This window comes from Pseudophryne corroboree, chromosome 1 (genome assembly GCF_028390025.1).
Source record: "Pseudophryne corroboree isolate aPseCor3 chromosome 1, aPseCor3.hap2, whole genome shotgun sequence".
Classification (NCBI taxonomy): domain Eukaryota; kingdom Metazoa; phylum Chordata; class Amphibia; order Anura; family Myobatrachidae; genus Pseudophryne; species Pseudophryne corroboree.
Genome location: NC_086444.1, coordinates 508679272 through 508705068, shown reverse-complemented (window position 1 = coordinate 508705068; position 25797 = coordinate 508679272). Strand labels below are relative to the sequence as shown.

The window sequence follows — 25797 nt, the reverse complement described above, 5'->3', positions numbered from 1 at the left end:
TCATTGCGCCTCTTTTTTTCTTTGCGTCATGTGCTGTTTGGGGAGTGTTTTTTGGAAGGGCCATCCTGCGTGACACTGCAGTGCCACTCCTAGATGGGCCAGGTGTTTGTGTCGGCCACTAGGGTCGCTTAGCTTACTCACACAGCTACCTCATTGCGCCTCTTTTTTTCTTTGCGTCATGTGCTGTTTGGGGAGTGTTTTTTGGAAGGGCCATCCTGCGTGACACTGCAGTGCCACTCCTAGATGGGCCAGGTGTTTGTGTCGGCCACTAGGGTCGCTTAGCTTACTCACACAGCTACCTCATTGCGCCTCTTTTTTTTCTTCTTTGCGTCATGTGCTGTTTGGGGAGTGTTTTTTGGAAGGGCCATCCTGCGTGACACTGCAGTGCCACTCCTAGATGGGCCAGGTGTTTGTGTCGGCCACTAGGGTCGCTTAGCTTACTCACACAGCTACCTCATTGCGCCTCTTTTTTTTCTTCTTTGCGTCATGTGCTGTTTGGGGAGTGTTTTTTGGAAGGGCCATCCTGCGTGACACTGCAGTGCCACTCCTAGATGGGCCAGGTGTTTGTGTCGGCCACTTGGGTCGCTTAGCTTAGCCATCCAGCGACCTCGGTGCAAATTTTAGGACTAAAAATAATATTGTGAGGTGTGAGGTGTTCAGAATAGACTGAAAATGAGTGGAAATTATGGTTATTGAGGTTAATAATACTTTGGGATCAAAATAACCCCCAAATTCTATGATTTAAGCAGTTTTTTAGGGTTTTTTGTAAAAAAACACCCGAATCCAAAACACACCCGAATCCGACAAAAAAAATTCGGTGAGGTTTTGCCAAAACGCGTTCGAACCCAAAACACGGCCGCGGAACCGAACCCAAAACCAAAACACAAAACCCGAAAAATTTCCGGTGCTCATCACTAATACAGTACGGTTATATAATGAATGCCTGCCTGTAGGTCATCTGGCTTTACATCTTCCACACTTGTATTCTTCAGTTATAACTACAATGACAGCCCACAGCAATATAATACCCCAAGGACCAATCTGCTACTGGAACAGAATAATACAGCAACTGATGTTGCTATATATTTTACATCAAGTGAATAACTGTAATATGTTCATTCACTTCAATTAAGCTATTTGGTTTTACTATAAGTACATGTATATTGTGTAGACAAATAACCAAAAGGGTGTTTAAAAAAAAAAAAAAAAAAAATAGTAGTAGATTAGCACGTTCCGGTACTTTTTATGTCAGACTTGTATTTTTATTGGAAACTCTTTTTTAGCACACAGGTCTTTTAAGCACAGTCCTGGTTTTGACCGTTGAATCTTACAGTTTAGAAATGGATAAATAGACATTTGTGGGCCAGTCTGAAAGGGCAGAATAGGCATGATTCAGAGGTGGACCCAATTCTGATTCGGTTGCAAATACTGTAATCAATGGTCTTAGGGCCGGATTCCGGTTGGATCACAATACGCGATCCAACCGCAAAATCTGCTAAGAGGATGCAGGCGCATGCGAAGGGCACATTCTAGGCATGTGCCCGCATTTTCTGTAGTGCCATGTGCGTGCCAATTGGGGATCTCTCTGGCAATGCCCTGCTCCTCAGCACAGGTTTATATTAGCTGGTGCGAAATGACGAGCAACAGCTCAATGGTAGAGCGGAAAGAAGAAGAATCGAAGGGGAGCCCTGATGAAAAATGATGTCTGCGGGAAAAATGGAGTAGTGGCCATGACTGAAGATGTCGGATGTCATGGGAATGCGGTGTGCCCAGCATAAGAGCTAAAGCAGGCCGCACGGATCATGTGAAGCCTGAGGAACACATCTGAAATCCTGATGGTGCAGATGGTCCCACGCCATTGGCATATCTATAATGGATACATCTCTCCCTCTTTCATTTTCCACCATTAACTTCATAAAACATGAGAACAGTATGGAGTCTTACTAATAAATGGTTATGGTGATGATATATTCAGAATGGCAGCCTACCCTCCTTCTTCTGAATATTTATGTCCAAAGGCAAGAATATCGGATGCACGTCCACTTCCATCACAGACCACAACCGGAACAGGTGGGCTGTCGCGTAGATATTCCAGAACAATCGATATAACATTTGGTCCACCTTCCACAATAAGAGCCACCACTGGAACTCCTTGACCAATTCCTGTAAAAGCAAACAATGACCAAATGCCCAACATGATATATAAATATCTTGATTAAGTAATTGCTGTATTTAAAATAATATCTAAGAACATAAAAATAAATATATTGCATGGTATGCTCTATAACAATTACATAGTTATATCATGCAGTATTACATTGTATCTAAATATATTTTTATGACTTAAACACTCTTTGATTCATATATACTAAAGAATATTTAGTAAATATTGTATTCAATTCCTTTGATATTTTTTAACTTATGGGGTGAGATTCAAATGATATATCACCCCCAATTTCCTTTCTAAAATGATCTCTGTTATCGCGCATATTGCGTCCATAGTAATCAGATTCAGCTGTGTAAAGGGTTGGGTGCCTCGCTACTCCAGGGGTAGCGAGCTGAAAAAATGATACAATGTCCCTGAGGGCAAAAAGAGAACAGGTGTGGAACGGGGTGAAAAGAATTGAATCTCGCCCATGGAGTGAGTTCCCATATTTGCAAAAGTTAGTTTACATGGTACTTATGGAACTATCCATTTTATCTGTTAAAAGGCGGAGAGGTACTGTATGACAAACAGATTTCAATGCTGCGGAAAAATAATGTATCTTGTGGCTCGATCTGGCTTCTGTAAAATAACTATAGTATTTTGTGTATCTCTGTTATGGCATCATTTATATGGAAACTAATAACATTTCTCTTCACATTTGTCTTCTCATTGGCAGTATATCAAAATTGTCATGCTTTCAATATTTTAAATATAATATTTTCACCTATGGACATTAGACAGAACTTGTGTTTACTTGAATTGCCCACAGCCTGTAGGCCTCAGAGATTCATTGGTTTGCAAACTAGTATTGTCAAATTCTTAAAAACTGTATTTTATTGATTGAGCCAATAGCTGCTTTGAAAAAGGAAGATGTTAACCCAAAAAGTGGATTTTCAATCTGAAGCTACTGTTTCTACCGTCTTCCACCCCATTGATACAGCATCCATATTCCTTAAAAGCTTGTCAGACGTAAATGCTTCTCTTTTGGAGTACTCAAAAAAATTGGAAACAAGAGCTATTGTTATTGAACTGGAATTTGAAGAATGGATGTGCCTATTAGAATTATAAATACACAATTTATACTGATTAGGAGAAGCTGCAGTACTTCCATAAAGGACATTTAAACATTGTTCTCTTTGTTGACTTTCAAGGCTGGTTCCAAAGATGCTCTTGCTTCATCATTTGGCCGTTATGACTCTTTATTACTGGAAGAATTTCCCCACATAATCGTCCACCTCTTCTTTACAGATTCCTTAAAGCATATATTTTGTGGCGTATGGCCTTTCTCTTAAACTGTTCTAGTGCTTCTGAACAGTTATTTGCTGCATAGTGATGCTGGAGGCTGCAACTTGTGGTACTCTGTTTCTTCTCAATGCAGGTCATGTTTTCCATTAAACTCATTGCCTTATATATTAACACTGCCAATCATTAGTAAAACAATCTTCATTACCTGTTATCTGTTTGCCTAATATGGAAGATTCTGTGAACCATTTCTGAACATGTTTCATTTTGTTTACAATTAGAGATGAGCGGGTTCGGTTTCTCGAGATCCGAACCCCCCCGAACTTCACCTATTTTACACGGTTCCGAGGCAGGCTCGGATCTTCCCGCCTTGCTCGGTTATCCCGAGTGCGCCCGAACGTCATCATCCCGCTCTTGGATTCTCGCGAGATTTGTATTCTATATAAGGAGCCGCGGGTCGCCGCCATTTTCACTCGTGCATTGGAGATGATAGTGAGAGGACGTGGCTGCGTTCTCTCAGTTTCTGTGTTCAGTGTGCTGCAAATATCTGTGCTCAGTGTGCTGCAATTATCTGTGCTCAGTGTGCTGCAAATATCTACGTTCTCTGCCTGAAAAACGCTCCATATCTGTGCTGCATTGTAGTAAATAGTAGGAGGACAGTGCAGAATTTTGCTGACCACCAGTATATATATAGCAGTATTGTACAGTAGTCAATTGCTCTACCTATGTGTCATCAAGTATACTATCCATCCATACCTGAGCTGCATTTTAGTTGTGCGCAGTATATAGTAGGAGGACAGTGCAGAATTTTGCTGACCACCAGTATATATACAGTATAGCAGTACGGTACAGTAGTCCATTGCTCTACCTCTGTGTCGTCAAGTATACTATCCACCCACACCTGTGCTGCATTTTCGTTGTGCGCAGTATATAGTAGGAGGACAGTGCAAAATTTTGCTGACCACCAGTATATATATAGCAGTATGGTACAGTAGTCCATTGCTCTACCTCTGTGTCATCAAGTATACTATCCATCCATACCTGTGCTGCATTGTAGTTGTGCGCAGTATATAGTAGGAGGACAGTGTAGAATTTTGCTGACCACCAGTATATATATAGCAGTATGGTACAGTAGTCCATTGCTCTACCTCTGTGTCGTCAAGTATACTATCCATCCATACCTGTGCTGCATTGTAGTTGTGCGCAGTATATAGTAGGAGGACAGTGCAGAATTTTGCTGACCACCAGTATATATATAGCAGTACGGTACAGTAGTCCATTGCTCTACCTCTGTGTCGTCAAGTATACTAGCCATCCATACCTGTGATGCATTTTAGTTGTGCGCAGTATATAGTAGAAGGACAGTGCAGAATTTTGCTGACCACCAGTATATATATATAGCAGTACGGTACAGTAGTCCATTGCTCTACATCTGTGTCGTCAAGTATACTATCCATCCATACCTGTGCTGCATTGTAGTTGTATGCAGTATATAGTAGGAGGACAGTGCAGAATTTTGCTGACCACCAATATATATATAGCAGTACGGTACAGTAGTCCATTGCTCTACCTCTGTGTCATCAAGTATACTATCCATCCATACCTGTGCTGCATTGTAGTTGTGCACAGTATATAGTAGGAGGACAGTGCAGAATTTTGCTGACCACCAGTATATATATAGCAGTACGGTACAGTAGTCCATTGCTTTACCTCTGTGTCGTCAAGTATACTATCCATCCATACCTGTGCTGCATTGTAGTTGTGCGCAGTATATAGTAGGAGGACAGTGCAGAATTTTGCTGACCACCAGTATATATATATCAGTACGGTACAGTAGTCCATTGCTCTACCTCTGTGTCGTCAAGTATACTATCCATCCATACCTGTGCTGCATTTTAGTTGTGCACAGTATATAGTAGGAGGACAGTGCAGAATTTTGCTGACCACCAGTATATATATAGCAGTACGGTACAGTAGTCCATTGCTTTACCTCTGTGTCGTCAAGTATACTATCCATCCATACCTGTGCTGCATTGTAGTCGTGCGCAGTATATAGTAGGAGGACAGTGCAGAATTTTGCTGACCACCAGTATATATATAGCAGTAGGCCATTGCTATTGATATATTACTGGCATATAATTCCACACATTAAAAAATGGAGAACAAAAATGTGGAGGGTAAAATAGGGAAAGTTCAAGATCCACTTCCACCTCATGTTGAAGCTGCTGCCACTAGTCATGGCCGAGATGATGAAATGCCATCATTGTTGTCTGCCAAGGCCGATGCCCAATGTCATAGTAGAGAGCATGTAAAATCCAAAAAACAAAAGTTCAGTAAAATGACCCAAAAATCAAAATTAAAAGCGTCTGATGAGAAGCGTAAACTTGCCAATATGCCATTTACGGCACAGTGTGGCAAGGAATGGCATAGGCCCTGGCCTATGTTCATGGCTAGTGGTTCAGCTTCACATGAGGATGGAAGCACTCATCCTCTCACTAGACAAATGAAAAGACTTAAGCTGGCAAAAGCACAGCAAAGAACTGTGCGTTCTTCTAAAACACAAATCCCCAAGGAGAGTCCAATTGTGTCGGTTGCGATGCCTGACCTTCCCAACACTGGACGGGAAGAGGTGGTGCCTTCCACCATTTGCACGCCCCCTGCAAGTGCTGGATGGAGCACCCACAGTCCAGTTCCTGATAGTCAAATTGAAGATGTCACTGTTGAAGTACACCAGGATGAGGATATGGGTGTTGCTGGCGCTGAGGAGGAAATTGACAAGGAGGATTCTGATGGTGAGGTGGTTTGTTTAAGTCAGGCACCCGGGGAGGCACCTGTTGTCCGTGGGACGAATATGGCCATTGACATGCCTGGTCAAATTGCAAAAAAAATCACCTCTTCGGTGTGGAATTATTTTAACAGAAATGCGGACAACAGGTGTCAAGCCGTGTGTTGCCTTTGTCAAGCTGTAATAAGTAAGGGTAAGGACGTTAACCACCTAGGAACATCCTCTCTTATACGTCACCTGGACCGCATTCATCAGAAGTCATTGACAAGTTCAAAAACTTTGGGTGACAGCGGAAGCAGTCCACTGACAACTAAATCCCTTCCTCTTGTAACCAAGCTCCTGCAAACCACACCACCAACTCCCTCAGTGTCAATTTCCTCCTTAGACAGGAACGCCAATAGTCCTGCAGGCCATGTCACTGGCAAGTCTGACGAGTCCTCTCCTGCCTGGGATTCCTCTGATGCATCCTTGAGTGTAACGCCTACTGCTGCTGTTGTTGCTGCAGGGAGTCGATCATCATTCCAGAGGGGAAGTTGGAAGACCACTTGTACTACTTCCAGTAAGCAATTGACTGTCCAACAGTCCTTTGTGAGGAAAATTAAATATCACAGCAGTCATCCTGCTGCAAAGCGGATAACTCAGGCCTTGGCAGCTGCGGTGGTGTTAAACGTGTTTCCGGTATCCACCGTTAATTCACAGGCAATTAGAGAATTGATTGAGGTAGTGTGTCCCCGGTACCAAATACCATCTAGGTTCCATTTCTCTAGGCAGGCGATACCGAGAATGTACACAGACCTCAGAAAAAGAGTCACCAGTGTCCTAAAAAATTCAGTTGTACCCAATGTCCACTTAACCACGGACATGTGGACAAGTGAAGCAGGGCAGACTCAGGACTATATGACTGTGACAGCCCACTGGGTAGATGTATTGCCTCCCGCAGCAAGAACAGCAGCGGCGGCACCAGTAGCAGCATATCGCAAACGCCAACTCGTTCCTAGGCAGGCTATGCTTTGTATCACCGCTTTCCATAAGAGGCACACAGCTGACAACCTCTTACGGAAACTGAGGAACATCATCGCAGAATGGCTTACCCCAATTGGACTCTCCTGGGGATTTGTGACATCGGACAACGCCACCAATATTGTGCGTGCATTACATGTGGGCAAATTCCAGCACGTCCCATGTTTTGCACATACATTGAATTTGGTGGTGCAGAATTATTTAAAAAACGACAGGGGCGTGCAAGAGATGCTGTCGGTGGCCCGAAGAGTTGTGGGCCACTTTCGGCATTCAGCCACCGCGTGCCGAAGACAGGAGCACCAGCAAACACTCCTGAACCTGCCCCACCATCAGCTGAAGCAAGAGGTGGTAACGAGGTGGAATTCAACCCTCTATATGCTTCAGAGGATGGAGGAGCAGCAAAAGGCCATTCAAGCCTATACATCTGCCTACGATATAGGCAAAGGAGGGGGAATGCACCTGACTCAAGCGCAGTGGAGAATGATTTCAACATTGTGCAAGGTTCTGCAACCCTTTGAACTTGCCACACGTGAAGTCAGTTCAGACACTGTCAGCCTGAGTCAGGTCATTCCCCTCATCAGGCTTTTGCAGAAGCAGCTGGAGAGATTGAAGGAGGAGCTAAAACGGAGCAATTCTGCTAGGCATGTGGGACTTGTGGATGGAGCCCTTAATTCGCTTAACCAGGATTCACGGGTGGTCAATCTGTTGAAATCAGAGCACTACATTTTGGCCACCGTGCTCGATCTTAGGTTTAAAGCCTATGTTGAATCTCTCTTTCCGGCAGATACAAGTCTGCAGAGGTGCATAGACCTGCTGGTGAGATACTTGTCAAGTCAAGCGGAACGTGACCCGTCAACAGCTCCTCCTACACATTCTCCCGCAACTGGGGCTGCGAAGAAAAGGCTAAGAATTCTGAGCTCACCCGCTGGCGGTGATGCAGGGCAGTCTGGAGCGAGTGCTGACATCTGGTCCAGACTGAAGGACCTGCCAACGATTACTGACATGTCGTCTACTGTCACTGCATATGATTCTGTCACCATTGAAAGAATGGTGGTGGATTATATGAGTGACCGCATCCAAGTAGGCACGTCAGACAGTTCGTACGTATACTGGCAGGAAAAAGAGGCAATTTGGAGGCCCTTGCACAAACTGGCTTTATTTTACCTAAGTTGCCCCCCCTCCAGTGTGTACTCCGAAAGAGTGTTTAGTGCAGCCGCTCACCTTGTCAGCAATCGGCTGACAAGAAAATGTGGAGAAGATGATGTACATCAAAATGAATTATAATCAATTCCTCTGTGGAAACATTCACCAGCAATTGCCTCCAGAAAGTACACAGGGACCTGAGATGGTGGATTCCAGTGGGGACGAATTAATAATCTGTGAGGAGGGGGATGTACACAGTGAAAGGGGTGAGGAATCAGGGAATGAGGATGAGGTGGACATCTTGCCTCTGTAGAGCCAGTTTGTGCAAGGAGAGATTGATTGCTTCTTTTTTGGTGGGGGCCCAAACCAACCAGTCATTTCAGTCACAGTCGTGTGGCAGACCCTGTGGCTGAAATGATGGGTTTGTTAAAGTGTGCATGTCCTGTTTATACAACATAAGGGTGGGTGGGAGGGCCCAAGGACAATTCCATCTTGCACCTCTTTTTTCTTTAATTTATCTTTGCATCATGTGATGTTTGGGGACTATTTTTTGAAGTGCCATCCTGTCTGACACTGCAGTGCCACTCCTAGATGGGCCAGGTGGCAAGTTTACGCTTCTCATCAGACACTTTTAATTTAGATTTTTGGGTCATTTTACTGAACTTTTGTAGTATACTTGACGACACAGAGGTAGAGCAGTGGACCACTGTACCATACTGCTATATATATACTGGTGGTCAGCAAAATTCTGCACTTTCCTCCTACTATATACTGCGCACAACTAAAATGCAGCACAGGTATGGATGCATAGTATACTTGATGACACAGAGGTAGAGCAGTGGACTACTGTACCGTACTGCTATATATATACTGGTGGTCAGCAAAATTCTGCACTGTCCTCCTACTATATACTGCGCACAACTAAAATGCAGCACAGGTGTGGATGCATAGTATACTTGACGACACAGAGGTAGAGCAGTGGACTACTGTACCGTACTGCTATATATATATTGGTGGTCAGCAAAATTCTGCCCTGTCCTCCTACTATATACTGCGCACAACTAAAATGCAGCACAGGTATGGAGGCATAGTATACTTGACGACACAGAGGTAGAGCAGTGGACTACTGTACCGTACTGCTATATATATACTGGTGGTCAGCAAAATTCTGCACTGCCCTTCTACTATATACTGTGCACAACTAAAATGCAGCACAGGTATGAATGCATAGTATACTTGACGACACAGAGGTAGATCAGTGGACTACTGTACGTACTGCTATATATATACTGGTGGTCAGCAAAATTCTGCACTGTCCTCCTACTATATACTGCACACAACTAAAATGCAGCACAGGTATGGATGGATAGTATACTTGACGACACAGAGGTAGAGCAATGGACTACTGTACCGTACTGCTATATATATACTGGTGGTCACAGCAAAATTCTGCACTGTCCTCCTACTATATACTACAATGGAGCACAGATATGGAGTGTTTTTCAGGCAGAGAACGTAGATATTTTCAGCACACTGAGCACAGATATTTGCAGCACACTGAGCACAGATATTTGCAAGCACACTGAGCACAGATATTTGCAGCACACTGAGCACAGATATTTGCAGCACACTGAACACAGAAACTGAGAGAACGCAGCCACGTCCTATCGCTATCATCTCCAAAGCACGAGTGAAAATGGCGGCGACGCGCGGCTCCTTATATAAAATACGAATCTCGCGAGAATCCGACAGCGGGATGATGACGTTCGGGCGCGCTCGGGTTAACCGAGCAAGGCGGGAAGATCCGAGGTTGCCTCGAAACCGTGTAAAATGGGTGAGGTTCGGGGTGGTTCGGATCCCGAGGAACCGAACCCGCTCATCACTAGTTATATTATATTGGTACATTTGCACCGATACAGTAAACTCTGATCTTTATTTAAAGGGGCAATCACTTACCAGGCAAGTGATTGCCCCTTTAAAAGAAGTCCAAGTTCGGCTGGAATTCCGTATTGTCGCCGGACTAAAGCAGCATTACTACCAGCCCCATAGGTGAAAACACATTGCTCACAGGCTCTGTCATAAATGTTGTTGCTTTAAAAATATATATTTAAATTCATTAACTGGTATATGACAGCGCTGTATTATGTCTCTAACATATTAAATGAAGCCTACCTGAATAGTTATTTTTTCTCTAAAGCATATTGCAAACAATTTCAAAATGGCAATGTCTGAGAGCAAGGAACGTCAATACAATGATATAATGAATGAGTCCAGAATGATCATCTTCATAGGTTTTGGAAGATCCCTTTAAAATTTGGGTGTTTGGAAGTTAACCCGCAATGGATGCTTATAATAAGTATTGTGGCAGAAGACACATTTCCAGATGATCATAATGATGGAGTGATGGTTGAGCTAGATGTCAGTAATGACAGTTGAACGTCCCTTTGCCTTCCCAGCCCCCATCATATATTCTCAGGCATAGGATGACAAAGGGAAGCCCACGGGTCACATGACTTCTGTTAATAAAACAATGATGTTCTGTTAAATGATCTATACATATTTCAAACAGATGAAAAACAAAATAAAAGCATTCTCATTTATGTTTTGTCATCTCATATTGATGTGTTATAAATACAAAATAAGTATTTGACTAGTTGACATATTCTTGTTAACAAATATGTATGTTTAGTACTGTTTTTTCAATCACCCCAACTACTGTAACTAGAAGAATGCCTGTTGGACTTGCTGCATAATTTTCATTAACAGAATAATGAGGGGCTATGAGATGATACATATAAAAGTAAATAACAAAACAATTTCTGGTGCAAATGGATAGCATGGAATGTCTAAAGTACTTGTTAATTCAAAATGAATTATAAGAGATACAATTTAATCTAGCAATACAATCAATCAGTGAAGATTCCCAATTTAATTACACTTACTGCTAGATGATGATCTAATTAGAAGAAATAGACCAATTAATTGCATTGGTAATTAGTTTTCTTGCATATTGATTGAATGTGAGTATGTTATTTACTATAATTAGTAAAGATTCACTGCAAAAATCTGTGTTTAATAGTGTTGTCTTCTGGAATTTCTGGTGATATTAATAGATGACAGCACTGTGTGGGCCAAGCGACCAGCCAAATATTTAAGATGCTAACTTGGGTACTGAACTCACTGTTCTGTGCCTATATTGCTAACTTGGGTTCTGAATGCATTGTTCTATGCCTATATTGCTAACCTGGGTACTGCAGTCACTATTCTATGCCTATATTGGTAACTTGGGTGCTGCACTCACTGTTCTATGCCTATATTGCTAACTTGGGTACTGCGCTCACTGTTCTGTGCCTGTATTGCTAACTTGGGTACTGCACTCACTGTTACGTGCCTATATTGTTAACTGGAGTACTGCACTTACTGTTCTGTACCAATATTGCTAACTTGGGTACTGCACTCACTGTTTTATGCCTATATTGCTAACTTGGGTACTGGACTCACTGTTATGTGCCTATATTGCTAACTTGGGTAGTGCACTCACTGTTCTTTGCCTATATTGCTAACTTAGGTACTGCACTTACTGTTCTGTACCAATATTGCTAACTTGGGTACTGCACTCACTGTTTTATGCCTATATTGCTAACTTGGGTACTGGACTCACTGTTACGTGCCTATATTGCTAACTTGGGTAGTGCACTCACTGCTCTTTGCCTATATTGCTAACTTAGGTACTGCACTCACTGTTCTGTGCCTATATTGCTAACTTAGGTACTATATTCACTGTTCTATGCCTATATTGCTAACTTTGTTACATAACTCACTGTTCTATGCCTATATTGTTAACTTGGGTACAGCACTCGCTGTTCTATGCCTATATTGTTAACTTGGGTACTGCACTCACTGTTACGTGCCTATATTGCTAACTTGGGTAGTGCACTCACTGTTCTTTGCCTCTATTGTTAACTTGGGTACTGCATTCACTGTTCTATGCCTATATTGCTAACTTTGTTACAGAACTCACTGTTCTATGCCTATATTGTTACCTTGGGTACAGCACGCGCTGTTTTATGCCTATATTGCTAACTGGAGTACTGCACTTACTGTTCTGTACCAATATTGCTAACTTGGGTACTGGACTCACTGTTACATGCCTATATTGCTAACTTGGGTAGTGCACTCACTGTTCTTTGCCTATATTGCTAACTTAGGTACTGCACTCACTGTTCTGTGCCTATATTGCTAACTTGGGTACTGCACTCACTGTTCTGCTGTATGCCTAATATTGCTAACTTGGGTACTGCATTCACTGTTCTATGCCTATATTGCTAACTTTGTTACAGAACTCACTGTTCTATGCCTATATTGTTAACTTGGGTACCGCACTCACTGTTCTATGCCTATATTGCTAACTTGGGTACTGGACTCACTGTTACGTGCCTATATTGCTAACTTGGGTAGTGCACTCACTGTTCTTTGCCTCTATTGCTAACTTGGGTACTGCATTCACTGTTCTATGCCTATATTGCTAACTTTGTTACAGAACTCACTGTTCTATGCCTATATTGTTACCTTGGGTACAGCACGCGCTGTTTTATGCCTATATTGTTAACTTGGGTACTGCATTCACTGTTCTATGCCTGTATTACTAACTTGGGTACCGCACTCACTGTTCTATGCCTATATTTCTAACTTGGGTACTGCACTCACTGTTCTGCTGTCTGCCTAATATTGCTAACTTGGGTACTGTATTCACTGTTCTATGCCTATATTGCTAACTTGGGTAGTGCACTCACTGTTCTATGCCTATATTGCTAACTTTGTTACAGAACTCACTGTTCTATGCCTATATTGTTACCTTGGGTACAGCACGCGCTGTTTTATGCCTATATTGTTAACTTGGGTACTGCACTCACTGTTCTATGCCTGTATTACTAACTTGGGTACCGCACTCACTGTTCTATGACTATATTGTTAACTTGGGTACTGAACTCACTGTTGTATACCTATATTGCTAACTTGGGTACAGCACTCACTGTTCTATGCCTATATTCGTAACTTGGGTACTACACTCGCTGTTGTATGCCTATATTGCTAACTTGGGTACTGAACTCACTGTTCTATACCTATATTGCTAACTTGGGTACTGTACTCACTGTTCTATGCCTATATTGGTAACTTGGGTGCTGCACTCACTGTTCTATGTCTATATTGGTAACTTGGGTACTGCACTCACTGTACTTTGCCTATGTTTATTTTTACCTTATTGTTTTTTTTTTTTTAAATCACAAATATTATAATGCACTTTATCTTTATTACTTCTAAAAATTGCATCATGGCATTTTACATTAATGACACAAAAAGTGACTATACAGTAATCTCCATTAAATCTTGTCAGCGTGGGCACAGTACTTATCCTCATTACTTGGAGCAGTAACATCTAACTCATAGTATTTAGCCCTGAGGGCTAAGACATCATTCAGAAGATGTCTAGCAGAAATCCATCATCTCTGCAGCCTCAGACTTTTATCAATATCCCAGGGCCAAAAACTGACAGACACTTTCCCATGTTTCATAGCAATATAAGATGATGGCTACATTCTATGAAACACATATACAGTAGAAGACTTTAAATGTGAATGTATTATCACAAACAAATCTAAGAAGACTAATAGTTATTTGTCAATAGGTACTGTATGTTTTCAGATTCTGAATTTACACAATACACAGAATAAAAGCAATCCAAGTATTCTAAATACGTAATAACAAGAAATGCAATACAATAATTATTTATACTGTAAGCTACTGTATAACATAAATCTTGACCATATGCCCCAATTTAAGGCTTAAGATATGTACTGTAAATAGATTTTTATTGGCTTCAAGAGTTCTGATTTGCTTATGTTGGCATATAATAGTAAACCTAAACATTTAATTGGTGAGAAATGAACATTGTATCATATGCAGTAGTGTTTCTCTTTGTTGGTATTGGCAATACAGTCAATGGGGGAATTGAATTGTTTGAAAAGTCAGTTGGGTGTCTGTTTTTTCCTATTTTATAGACAGGAAAAAACAGACACCCAACCGACTTTTCAAACAATTGAATTCCACCCAATATGTCTCCCTACCAATTGGCAGACCGTAGCACATGAAGGGCAGATTAAATCAGCTGCCAATTCCACACTGTGAAGTCTTGCATTAATACTGTGATCTTAATGTGTGATCATTTTGCTAATAAAATTGGAACGGTTTACCCAACTCTGGCCCTCATTCAGCATCGATTGCATTTGTAAAGCTGCATGCAGGCAATTTTGCAAAGGGGATCACTAAAAATGCAGATGCGGTAGGAGGTGTTCAACACCACCTTGCTGCATTTGTGATCTCAGTGCTGCGATGGCATTTCAGCCTTGGATCAACATCATGACCGATGGTCGCAATGTTCCCCACATATATCCAGCTGAGTAAACCTAAGCTGACTCAGACTGGCCAATGCAGGGGGCCTTGTGAGCAGTGGCGGATTTAGGGGTGAAGGTGACCCTAGGCACAACAGTAATGGCCGCCCCCCGCCTACCTTATTTTATTATTTTTGTTAATTGGTTATAAGCCCTCATTTGATGATTGCCAATTTAATAGAATAATAAAAAATGCCACTAGGATATTTTTTTATTTTTAATTATGTATACATATTTACTAAGTAGGACAGCTTACAGGAGTAGTATTTGCATGTCCTACCCGTTTACTCTCCATTCAAGATTGCTAATTATTTCCACTGTACTGTACCATATGCCGTTACTGGTAGTTTTTGGGAAGACAGTACCAACACAAGCATCCAAGTGCCGCCCTCAAACAAGTGCCATCCCGAAACAAGTGCCGCCCCTATGCATGTACCTCACTTGCCTAAAGGAAAATTTGCCACTGTTTGCGAGGCCAACAAATCTGTCTTTAGATGCAGACCTTGCCCTTGTCACTCCCAGAAAATGGGAGCGGCAATGCCGGAAACAAGGGATCACTAGTGATAGAGGTCCTCTAGTAGAAATGTCAAGTTGTGGGCATCACACCAGAACAGTGTGAACTAGGTGAAGTGCATGAAAAAGGGGGGAAATCATCCTGAACCCCCAAAAATGTCAAACAAGATATCATATGCCCATAAGGGGAGTGCAGGAGGCTGTTAGAGACCATAAATAATGTACTGTACAGGAGGCTGTTAGAGACCATAAACAATGTACTGTACAGGAGGCTGTTAGAGACCATAAACAATGTACTGTACAGGAGGCTGTTAGAGACCATAAACAATGTACTGTACAGGAGGCTGTTAGAGACCATAAACAATGTACTGTACAGGAGGCTGTTAGAGACCATAAACAATGTACTGTACAGGAGGCTGTTAAAGGCCATAAACAATGTACTGTACAGGAGGCTGTTAGAGACCATAAACAATGTACTGTACAGGAGTCTGTTAGAGACCATAAACAATGTACTGTACAGGAGGCTGTTAGAGACCATAAACAATGTACTGTACAGGAGGCTGTTAGAGACCATAAACAATGTACTGTACAGGAGGCTGTTAAAAGGAGTCACAGTGTTGATTTCTACAACTTTTATTACCACATTAAAAATAACCAGATGCGTATTTTAGATAATTTTAATATTTTGGGGGTACATTTAAATGTATTTATTGTGATTTCTAAGTGCATGTTTACAAGTTAGTAAAATATACTGTAGAAAAAAAAAACCTTGCAAGCCCAATCTACAAACAGTGAAAGGAAACATCTTTTATCAATACAAAACATGAACATACATTATGAAACCCATTTCTCTGCTAAATGAATTACATGAAACGTTAAGTGTATTTATTGCCCATAGTTTACTATTTCGACAGATTTTGCTATTGCAGTAAAACCTGTGACCATACTACTCACGTGCAGGGCTCAGGGCAAGATGTGGCTTTGGTCTGTTATTGATTTGAGGTGCTGCAGAGGGGTCCCTCTTTGCAGCACATGGTGCCGCAGGCCAGGCCCGGGTGAGTTGCTGAGCAGCACATAGTATTTAATTTTTACTGGGGTGTGTGGCCAGATTTGGGCACATCCTCAGTAGACCGTCCCATCCCTGCTTTCAGCGGCCCGTCCCTGCTTTCAGCGGTACTGTATATGCCACTAAATCTGAACTCCAATCCAGGGTCAACACTTACTATTTGCTGAATATAACCTTCCACATAGACCATTCTCCACCCACCACCATTGTCAGAAACTGACTCATTGCTATCCCAACAAATATTTGGTTACATTCATATTCATCTGCCTTATACAGCAAAATGAAGAAAGGAATACACCCTCTTTCAACATGTTTTACATGGTATCAAGTTATGATTAATAATCATCTAGTCCTCAAATCCAATCTTATTTGACAAATAATAGATTTGACTTTTACTTTGAGTCAACATCCAACATGAAAAAGTCAAGTGTGAAATATTATTTATACCCCATTATCATGTAGCCCGTAGAGCCGCCTTCAGCAGCAATTTTGTTTTCTACAACAGTTTATCAGTCTCTTACATGAAATGAAAGGGATTTTGGTCTACTCCTCCTTTAGGTGATATGTGATGTCTCAGAGATCAGTCAGTGCCGGGCCACCTACAGTACTTCTGGGAAGAGTGGCAGCTGCTTTCAGCGTTCTTTAATGTAAATAAACATCTTGGATCATTTTAGGTGCTTTTTCTGCTTGGCATAGTACTATTAACACAATTCTAAATGCTGACTATAGTATTATGAAGTAAAATGAAGTGAACTGCATCAGCTCTTCCCATGTTTGGCTCATACATTTACAAAAGTATCCTCCACCCTGTATATTAATGTTAGTGCTAATTGGTGTACAGTATGTACAGTAATTGATTATAAAAAGCTGTGTGACATGATATGTGTGTCTAAGAAAATAGGAAAGGGTGTTTACTGTATAACAAATGCAATGTCTTTTTTTAAAAACTTTTTTTCAATGTATTGGGAGAATTGAGCACTACAGCAATGAAACAATGTATAGATTATATTACTGATTTATCTAGACAACAACTTAAGTGGATGACACATGGACAAATCATGATGCTCAGGGCAAATGCCAGGTGACAGACTTCAATACCCAATTTCACCACACACAGTAGAAAGATTGACCAAGGTCTAATTATCTGGCCCATCCGACCAGCAGCCCCATCCCTTCTAGCATCACGTGTGCATGTTAGTGCAGATAGAAAATGGGCGCAGATCACCACAAATGGCTTGTACACGTGCAAGCGTCTTTCAGCTGCATTTACCAATATACTCATTAATGGCCACATGATTGATCAAATTCTTATCAGGCATTGTAATTGATTTTTGATATTTGCCTGCATTAAACACAGGAATAAAATAACTATTTCTACTTAATGATTTTTTTTAATTATTTAATTCAGGAGAAACTATGTTTGGTCATTTAAGTTAATTGATCAGTTGCTCGTTCATTGCCATAAAATGTCTGTGAAAAATGAATTGAAAGTGTATTCCCATGAACCAGCACTTACAAGATTCATTGCTTTTATTTATTTATTTTTCTGCTGCGGGGTACACTGGGCTCCACAGGGAATGACATTGGGGTGTAGAATAGGATCTTGATCCGAGGCACCAACAGGCTCAAAGCTTTGACCTTCTTCCCAAGATGCATAGTGCCGCCTCCTCTATAACCCCACCTCCATGCACAGGAGCTCAGTTTTGTAGTTGGTGCCATGCAGTAAGCAGGCATACAACAGGGGGGCTGCTCCAGCAACCCCGAGAGAAGCTTTTAAATTATATTGAAGACTTCAAAGGCTGCAGCAGAGACACTGACTGTATTAGATGTCAGTCAGACATCTCCTGCTGCAGCTCCATCGCCTCCCCCAGCGGCGCTGTACACTCCCGCGCCCTGGTTGCCGGGTACCTACAGCGGAGGCTCCGTTTTTTTTCCAAGTTAGTCACACACACGACCGCTGTTCTCCCGGGTCGCGTGGCCGCACCCAGGGAGGAGGTAAGGGATCCCCTCGACGGGACCCGCGGTAAATCGTGATCCCGCACGGCCGGTGGGAGGCGCGCGCTGGCGTGGACACTGTGGTAGTACAGGGACCTCACTAGACCACCAGGGCATGGGCACAGGTCAGTTTTCTCTCATAAAACCGTTTTATTAAGCCCCCAGTACACAGTGGTGGAGTCCAGCAGGGGGATAAGGGTTTGACTTGCAACCCCTCCCCCAGCCCCAGGGCGCCATTTAGAGTAAAAGTTCCCACCCTGGAGCTGCATCTCTCTCTCTCCCTCACTCCCTGTCAGCGTTTGGGCACCATTATAGCAAGCAGAGCTGATCCTGGGACTGTTTGGCCAAATCCTCCTCTGTAAAGCTGCCTGCCTGTCAGCGCTGTGCATTTTGCAGGACACTTAAGTATTCTACATGTCTGCTGACAGTGTTAGTTAAGAAAAAGTGCACTTAGTCAGGGTTATTTAGTACAAGTACCCTGTGATACACATCCAGTCTTTACTGTGCATTGTTATATCTATTAAGTGTATAGCCATACATAGTACTACTATGTATTGCTAGTCCAGTGCAGTTTTATTGTATGTCATAATTTCTGCATTGTACCAACTGTGACTCTGTGTGTGTGCATATAGCTGCTGTATGACCTCCATTTCATGTATCTCACTCAGATTGCTATCCCTATATTCTATAACCTGAGGGGGCTAAGTGTGTCAGGTTTATCATAATATAGGCAGTTCACAGGATATACTCAGTGTGTATTTTTCTCTGTGATTTTTAGTCACCATATACCTCTTGAATTCCCTGTTTGTACTGATACACTGCACAGGGGGTTCTTGTCAGGTATTGTGCTGCTAATATTGTACTGTGTTGCCTTGCATTGAGCTTTTGATTACGTCAGCTACTGTACAAAGGGCAACGGAGCTGGGGCTGATCCCACATTGTGTGGTGTTGATGCTGCAGACACATTTGAGGATAACATAGCAGCTGAGGGTTCAGGAACTGGGGGTTCCTTACCCCCCAGTGGGACTGTAACAACGGGGGTGCAAAATGACCCACCTTGGGCTACCTTCTCCACGCTATTGAATACGCTGGTAACTAGACTAACGCCCCCTAAGGGACCACCTGTGCCAGTACAACCGCTTATGGTCCCCGTGGTTAACCCACTGTGGGCAGATCAACTGTCCAATCGTTACAGCCATTAAACCAATCACTGACTGCTCAAAAGTCTAACCCTCACCCGCCTAAGACCAAGGGGTCCTCTAAGCGGGCAATTACTTCCTCACAATCCACCAACATCCCAGACACCTCGTCTGATGAGGATGGCATTTATACGGACCCCACAGATTCTGATCCTGATGCTTCTGATGGGGAAGTTGTTTCGCAAATGGATGTTCCTGACTTGTTAGAGGCTATCAGGCTCATTCTTCAGGTTGATGATGAACCGGAGCCTGATGCTGCCCCTAAGAAACCGGACAGGTTTAAACGTCAGAAGGTGGTTAAACAAGTTTTACCCCACTCTGAACATTTAGTTGACATACGTCAGGAGTCCCAGGAAAGAAGTTCACTCCTCACAAGAAGATGTTGGCTCGCTACCCCCTTGCTGCGGAGTTTAGTAAAAATTGGGAAACACCCCTGCCAGTGAATTTGCAAGTGGCTCGGCTGGTAGTATCCTCAGCTCTGCCTGTAACTATCATCACGTCCTTGAGAGAGCCGACGGACAAGCATGTGGAGGATTGCTTGAAGGCAATCCACACCCTAAACGGTGCGGTGCAAAGGCCCACTATTGCAGCGACATGGGCTGCTGAAGCTGTGGAAGCGTGGGCTCATGAGCTGGAGGCGGAGTTGCCTTCCAATGCTTCTGATCATGCTAGACAATGCCTGTCATATATTCTTACAGCGTCTCATTACATTAAAGAGGTGGCTTCTGATGCCAGTATTCTGGCGGCCAAGGCTTCTACTATGTCCATTTTGGCTCGCCGAATTTTCTGGTTACAGTCCTGGTCTGTGGACATGGATTCTAAGAAAACCCTGGAGGTACTCCCCTTCAAAGGAGACATTCTTTTTGGAGAAGACCTCAACAAGATAGTGGCTGACTTAGCGTCTGCTAAAACAGCATGTCTTCCTAGTACTGCTCCTTCGGTGCCGAAGGCTAAGAGTACTTCCTTTCGCTTCCAAAACAGGTACTTCCAAAGCCAATAAGTACAAACCCAAACGGGCCTGGGCTGCCCGTCAGCCTGCTTCCAAAACTGACAAGCCTGCTGCATGACAGGGCGGGCCTCCTTCTGGGGGATCCCAGAGTGGGGGGCCGACTTCTAGGGTTTACCCAGGAATGGTGGAAGACCACTTCCGATGCCTGGGTACAGGTAGTCGTCACTCGAGGTTACGCCGTATCCTTCAAGAATCGTCCCCCTCATCGATTTTGCCAGGTGAAGGCAAAAATTCTTCATTTGGTGGTACAGTACCTCCTGGACACAGGAGTGGTAGTATAGGTGCCTCTGGCTCAGAGAGGCAAGGGGTACTATTCACTAGTCCCGAAACTGAATGGGTCTTCCCTGCCCATTCTCAACCTCAAGTCCTTGAACAAATTTTTGAAGGTCTCCAAGTTTCATATGGAAACTCTTCGCTCTATTGTTCTGGCCTTGGAGCCTGGGGACTATATGGTCTCACTGGACATGCAGGATGCTTACCTGCATATTCCCATTGCAGTGTCGCATCAGCGGTACCTGAGGTTTGCGGTTGGCAACCTCCATTACCAATTTCAGGCGTTACCTTTTGGTTTGACCACGGCTCCAGAGGTCTTCACCAAGGTTATGGCGGTAATGACGGCTGTACTCCGCCGTCAAGGGGTCAGGATCCTACTGTACTTGGATGACTTGTTGATACTGGCAAATTCCCCAGAGATTCTCCTATGCCATCTGGATCTGACTATCCAGTTTCTGCAAGCCCACGGGTGGCTCATCAACTGGAAGAAATCCTCCCTGAATCCTGCTCAGAGCATGGTGCACCTGGGGGCGTTGTTGGACACTCACAACCAGCGGTTGTTCTTGTCTCAGGAGAAAGACCTGAAGCTTCAGGACAGGATTGGATGCTTCCTATCTCGTCCACAAGTGTCGATACATTTGGCAATGCAAGTGCTAGGTCTCATGGTGTCGGCTTTCGACATGGTGGAGTACGCTCAATTCCATTCCCGCCGTCTCCAGAGGCTGATTCTTGCCAAGTGGGATGGCCTGCCTCACAGGATCAGGTCTTAAATTATCTCATTGTCTTCGGAGGTCCGTCTGTCACTGAGCTGGTGGCTTCAGGACCATCGACTGAGCAGGGGTCGTCCCTTCTGGATCTCCAACTGGGTTCTTCTGACGACGGATGCCAGTCTGAGGGGTTGGGGCACGGTGTTGGAGCAACACTCCCTTCTGGGTCGGTGGACCAAGGAGGAGTCTCTCCTCCCGATAAACATTCTGGGATTGCAGGCGTAGTTCAACTCATTGAACTTGGCCCAGCATCTAATACAGAACAGACCTGTTCAAGTACAGTCGGACAATGCCACCATGGTGGCGTACATCAATCATCAAGGTGGCACACGAAGCCGCATGTTAATGAAGGAAGTATCACACGGATTCTTCAGTGGGTGGAACGCCATCTGCCAGCCATATCGGCAGTGTTCATTCCAGGGATTCTAAACTGGGAAGCGGACTTTCTCAGTCGTCAGGACGTATACGCCGGAGAGTGGAGCCTCCATCCAGAAGTGTTTCAACTCCTCGTGGACATGTGGGGCCTTCCAGATGTGGACCTGTTAGGGTCTCCTGCCCTGTGCTGCCACGTCGTCATGGCAACCGGGAGACAAGTGCTAGCGGAGTAACCTGAGCGCAGCTGATACTCCGGTTCGGGTCTTTTGCTGTGCAGTGGTTACAGGCTCTGTGCACGGCAGGGGATCCGGTGCTGGTTTTTGTGCTCACAGTCTGTGAGGTCTGAGTGGGGCGTGGACAGCACCTGCTTTATAAGGCCTCTTCTCAGGTTAAGCAGATGCTGCTGAATCTTTGTTGGTTAGTCAGTTCCTGAAAGTTAGCCAGTACTGTGTAGCTTTGTATTTGTTGTTGCTTACTGCAAATAGGCCTGGGGATTTGGTACTACACTCTGCCAATCCAGACCTAGCAGTAAGACTGGAGTCAGTCGTTTAGCTTGCTGGGGTTCTTTTACTACTCTGTGAACTTAGCAAGTTTGCGACTGTATTCTAAGACTTGCCTGCCTAAATCCTGTCTCACTGTGCTAGGTGTCAGGTGTCAGTTTAGTGGCAGTAAGCTGAACCTGTGCACTGCAAGTGAGAATTAGTATTGTGGAGACTCTCCTTGTGTCTATCATTCCATCTCTGACCAAGGAGTTTACTGCCACACCCGTTGGTAACCCTTTAGGGTTTTGCTGTTGCCCTTAGCAACAGCATTTCGGGTTCTCTACGTATTAAAACACAACATCTTGCTTTTCCCATCTGAGCATTACTAATACTAGGGAGACACCCAGTTCCTTAGCCTCTGGGCTTCTCTGTTCACTTTGTGTGTATTTTGTTACCCTATCACCTTCTGTGTACGTAATGTCATATTCCCCAGTCTGTCTGTGAGTTCATTTGTTTTGCATACCTATCCGTTCAGACACCAGTACATTCCTGCAGGCACTGGTGTGCATAACAGTTCAAACACCAGTACATTCCTGCAGGCACTGGAGTGCATAACAGTTCTGACACCAGTACATTCCTGCAGGCACTGGTGTGCATAATAGGACCTGATGGCATCTCAACAAAATCACAAGGTTCCGGTCTTCGGAGCAAGGACAGGGGATCCTCAAGCGGTGTTCGTGGACGCACTGGCAATTCCATGGAACTTTTGTCTGCCATACGTGTTCCCTCCGGTCTCACTCCTGCCCAGAGTAATAAGGAAGTTCAAGCAAGAAGGAGCAATTCTACTTCTGATTGCACCAGCGTGGCCCAGACGGCATTGGTTCTCAGACCTTCAGGGTCTCTCGATAGAGCGCCCCCTTCTACTTCCGCAGCACCCAGATCTCCTCATTCAGGGCCCCTGTGTATATCAGGATTTAGCCCGATTGGCTTTGATGGTGTGGCTCTTGAAGCTTCCGTCTTGAGGGCCAAAGGATTTTCTGAGGCGGTCATTAAAACCATCTTGAAGGCCCGGAAACTGGCTTCTGATCGGATTTATCATAGGGTCTGGAATTCTTACTTTGCTTGGTGTACATCTAACAATCATGACGCTTACAAGTTTAGTATGGCCAGACCCTAGCCAAATGGATTAGAATGGTGATTGCACATGCTTATGTAAAGGCTGGCCTTCCAGCTCCTGCTACCATAAAGGCCCATTCTACTTGGTCGGTTGGACCTTCTTGGGCGGCCCGCCGTGGTGCAATCCTTGAACAATTGTGCAAGGCGGCTACGTGGTCCTCAGTGAACATGTTCATAAGGTTTTATGCCTTTGATACTTCCGCCTCCCAGGATGCTTCCTTTGGACGCCGGGTTCTTGTGCCCACTACAGTGCGTCCCCTCCCATAAGGAACTGCTTTAGGACATCCCCAATGTCATTTCCTGTGGAGCCCAGTGTACCCCGCAGAAGAAAATGAGATTTAGGGTATGAACTTAAGGTTGTTGAATCTCTTTCTGCGAAGTACACTGGGCTCCACAGGGCGCCCACCCTGATGCACTTAGCTTCTTTGGGTTGGCCGCTGACACCCTCTCCTGTCGTGAGTGTGTGGTGTATGTGGCTACTGATGATTGTCGTCTCTTTTACCTGCTACTGCATTGGACTGGTTAACAAAAACTGAGCTCCTGTGCACGGAGGCGGGGTTATAGAGGAGGCGGCACTATGCATCTTGGGAAGAAGGTCAAAGCTTTGAGCCTGTTGGTGCCTCGGATCAAGATCCTACTCTACACCCCAATTTCATTCCCTGTGGAGCCCAGTGTACCTCGCGGAAAGAGATTTAACAATGGTAAGTCTTACCATACATCTCGTTATTTTTTTATAATTTTCAATCCAACTTTCCTTTTCGGGCAAGGACTTGGTGTTGATATAATGATTGGAGGATCAATATTAAAGGCATGTACATTTAAAAGATAAATATTTCAAGACAAACCTACAGTTATTGATAGTGTTTCATGTGGAGGGATTAATTGCAGTAAATTGCAAATAGAATCAAAGCAAATTTGCGCTCCTGAGCTCAGACTGAGCAACATATAATCAGATGCTTTTAACATGGACTAGACCTCACAAATCTCCTTATCTAGATCAGTGAGTTTGTCAGGAGATAAATACTAGTGGGTATATGACCTTGACTTCGACTTGTTATTGCTAGACTAATTTGCATTAACATATATTTCATCTTTTTTCAGCGATATGTCAAAAGAAAGTCATATATAAGTATTCATATAACATTTGCCTTGACATGATGGCACAGATAGCAAGCTAATTGTCAACATAAATAAATGCAATATAAATGTATATGTGTACTGTATAGAGGAAATGTTTTATAGTAGATAAAATACATAAGCTCCTAAGAACAAAATACATTCCTTCTGAAGCTTCTGAGTGCCACCTCAAATCATTTCCACTCTTGGATCAATTAAAGCAATAACTTGGAAAGTACTGAATAATGCTCATGTGCCATGAATGAAAAATCATCTGAAATAACAATAATCTGAATAAAAATTAGAAAGAAAAATCACAATTCAGCTGGAATCAGTTTGTGCCTTCTTTATGCATGTGCCGACCAGAACTGGATTAAAGGGGGGAGGGTGCAGAGGACACTGTACCCCATGCCCCCCTAGGTCAAGAGGTCCCCCCTGACTGGAGCACACTGGCATCACCTGCTCTCCTTCAGCAGCAGCAGAAGGAAGAACCTGAGCAGCCAGATGATGAGCAGGACAGTGTACAGTGCAGGCAGAGATACAGGAGTATCAGGTTTCATGAGGAGAGATAGGAGAGGGGAAAGGGCTGTAAATGACCCAGGGATCCCCCCATATACAGCAGGCTAGACTGGTGTGTCTGGGTCCTGTGTAACCTGTTATCTGATGAGACTTTTCAAGACTGGAGAGTGAGACGCTCAGAGAGTTCTCCGGAGTTCTGTCCCAGTGTGTAAGTACTACAGAGGCTGCGTATTTCAAATTTAAGTTGTCTTTTTTCCACTGCAAGAAACTTAATAAAATAGTTATCTCTCAATTATTTGGCATTAAAAACAGTACCCAGGCATTATTAAACTATTACTTTAAATCTAATCTACGCCATTGGTTTAAATTTAATATACCCCCTACCCCACCCCAGGACACAATGCTGCACTTGCACTCTCATAGTAGTGGCGGGCAAGATGATAAGTGGGGATGGTGCTGACA

General features: G+C 43.6%; 1 protein-coding gene across 3 annotated transcripts in view; it reads right to left on the bottom strand.

Moving 5' to 3' along the window:
- TRPM3 (transient receptor potential cation channel subfamily M member 3) overlaps positions 1-25797 on the bottom strand; it is a 694734-nt gene that overhangs the window by 336598 nt on the left and 332339 nt on the right. For all 3 annotated transcript variants that reach the window (XM_063913891.1, XM_063913889.1, XM_063913890.1), the window contains exon 7: positions 1989-2163. In XM_063913891.1, coding sequence (XP_063769961.1) covers positions 1989-2163 — 175 coding nt within the window. The remainder of the gene's footprint in view (positions 1-1988; positions 2164-25797) is intronic.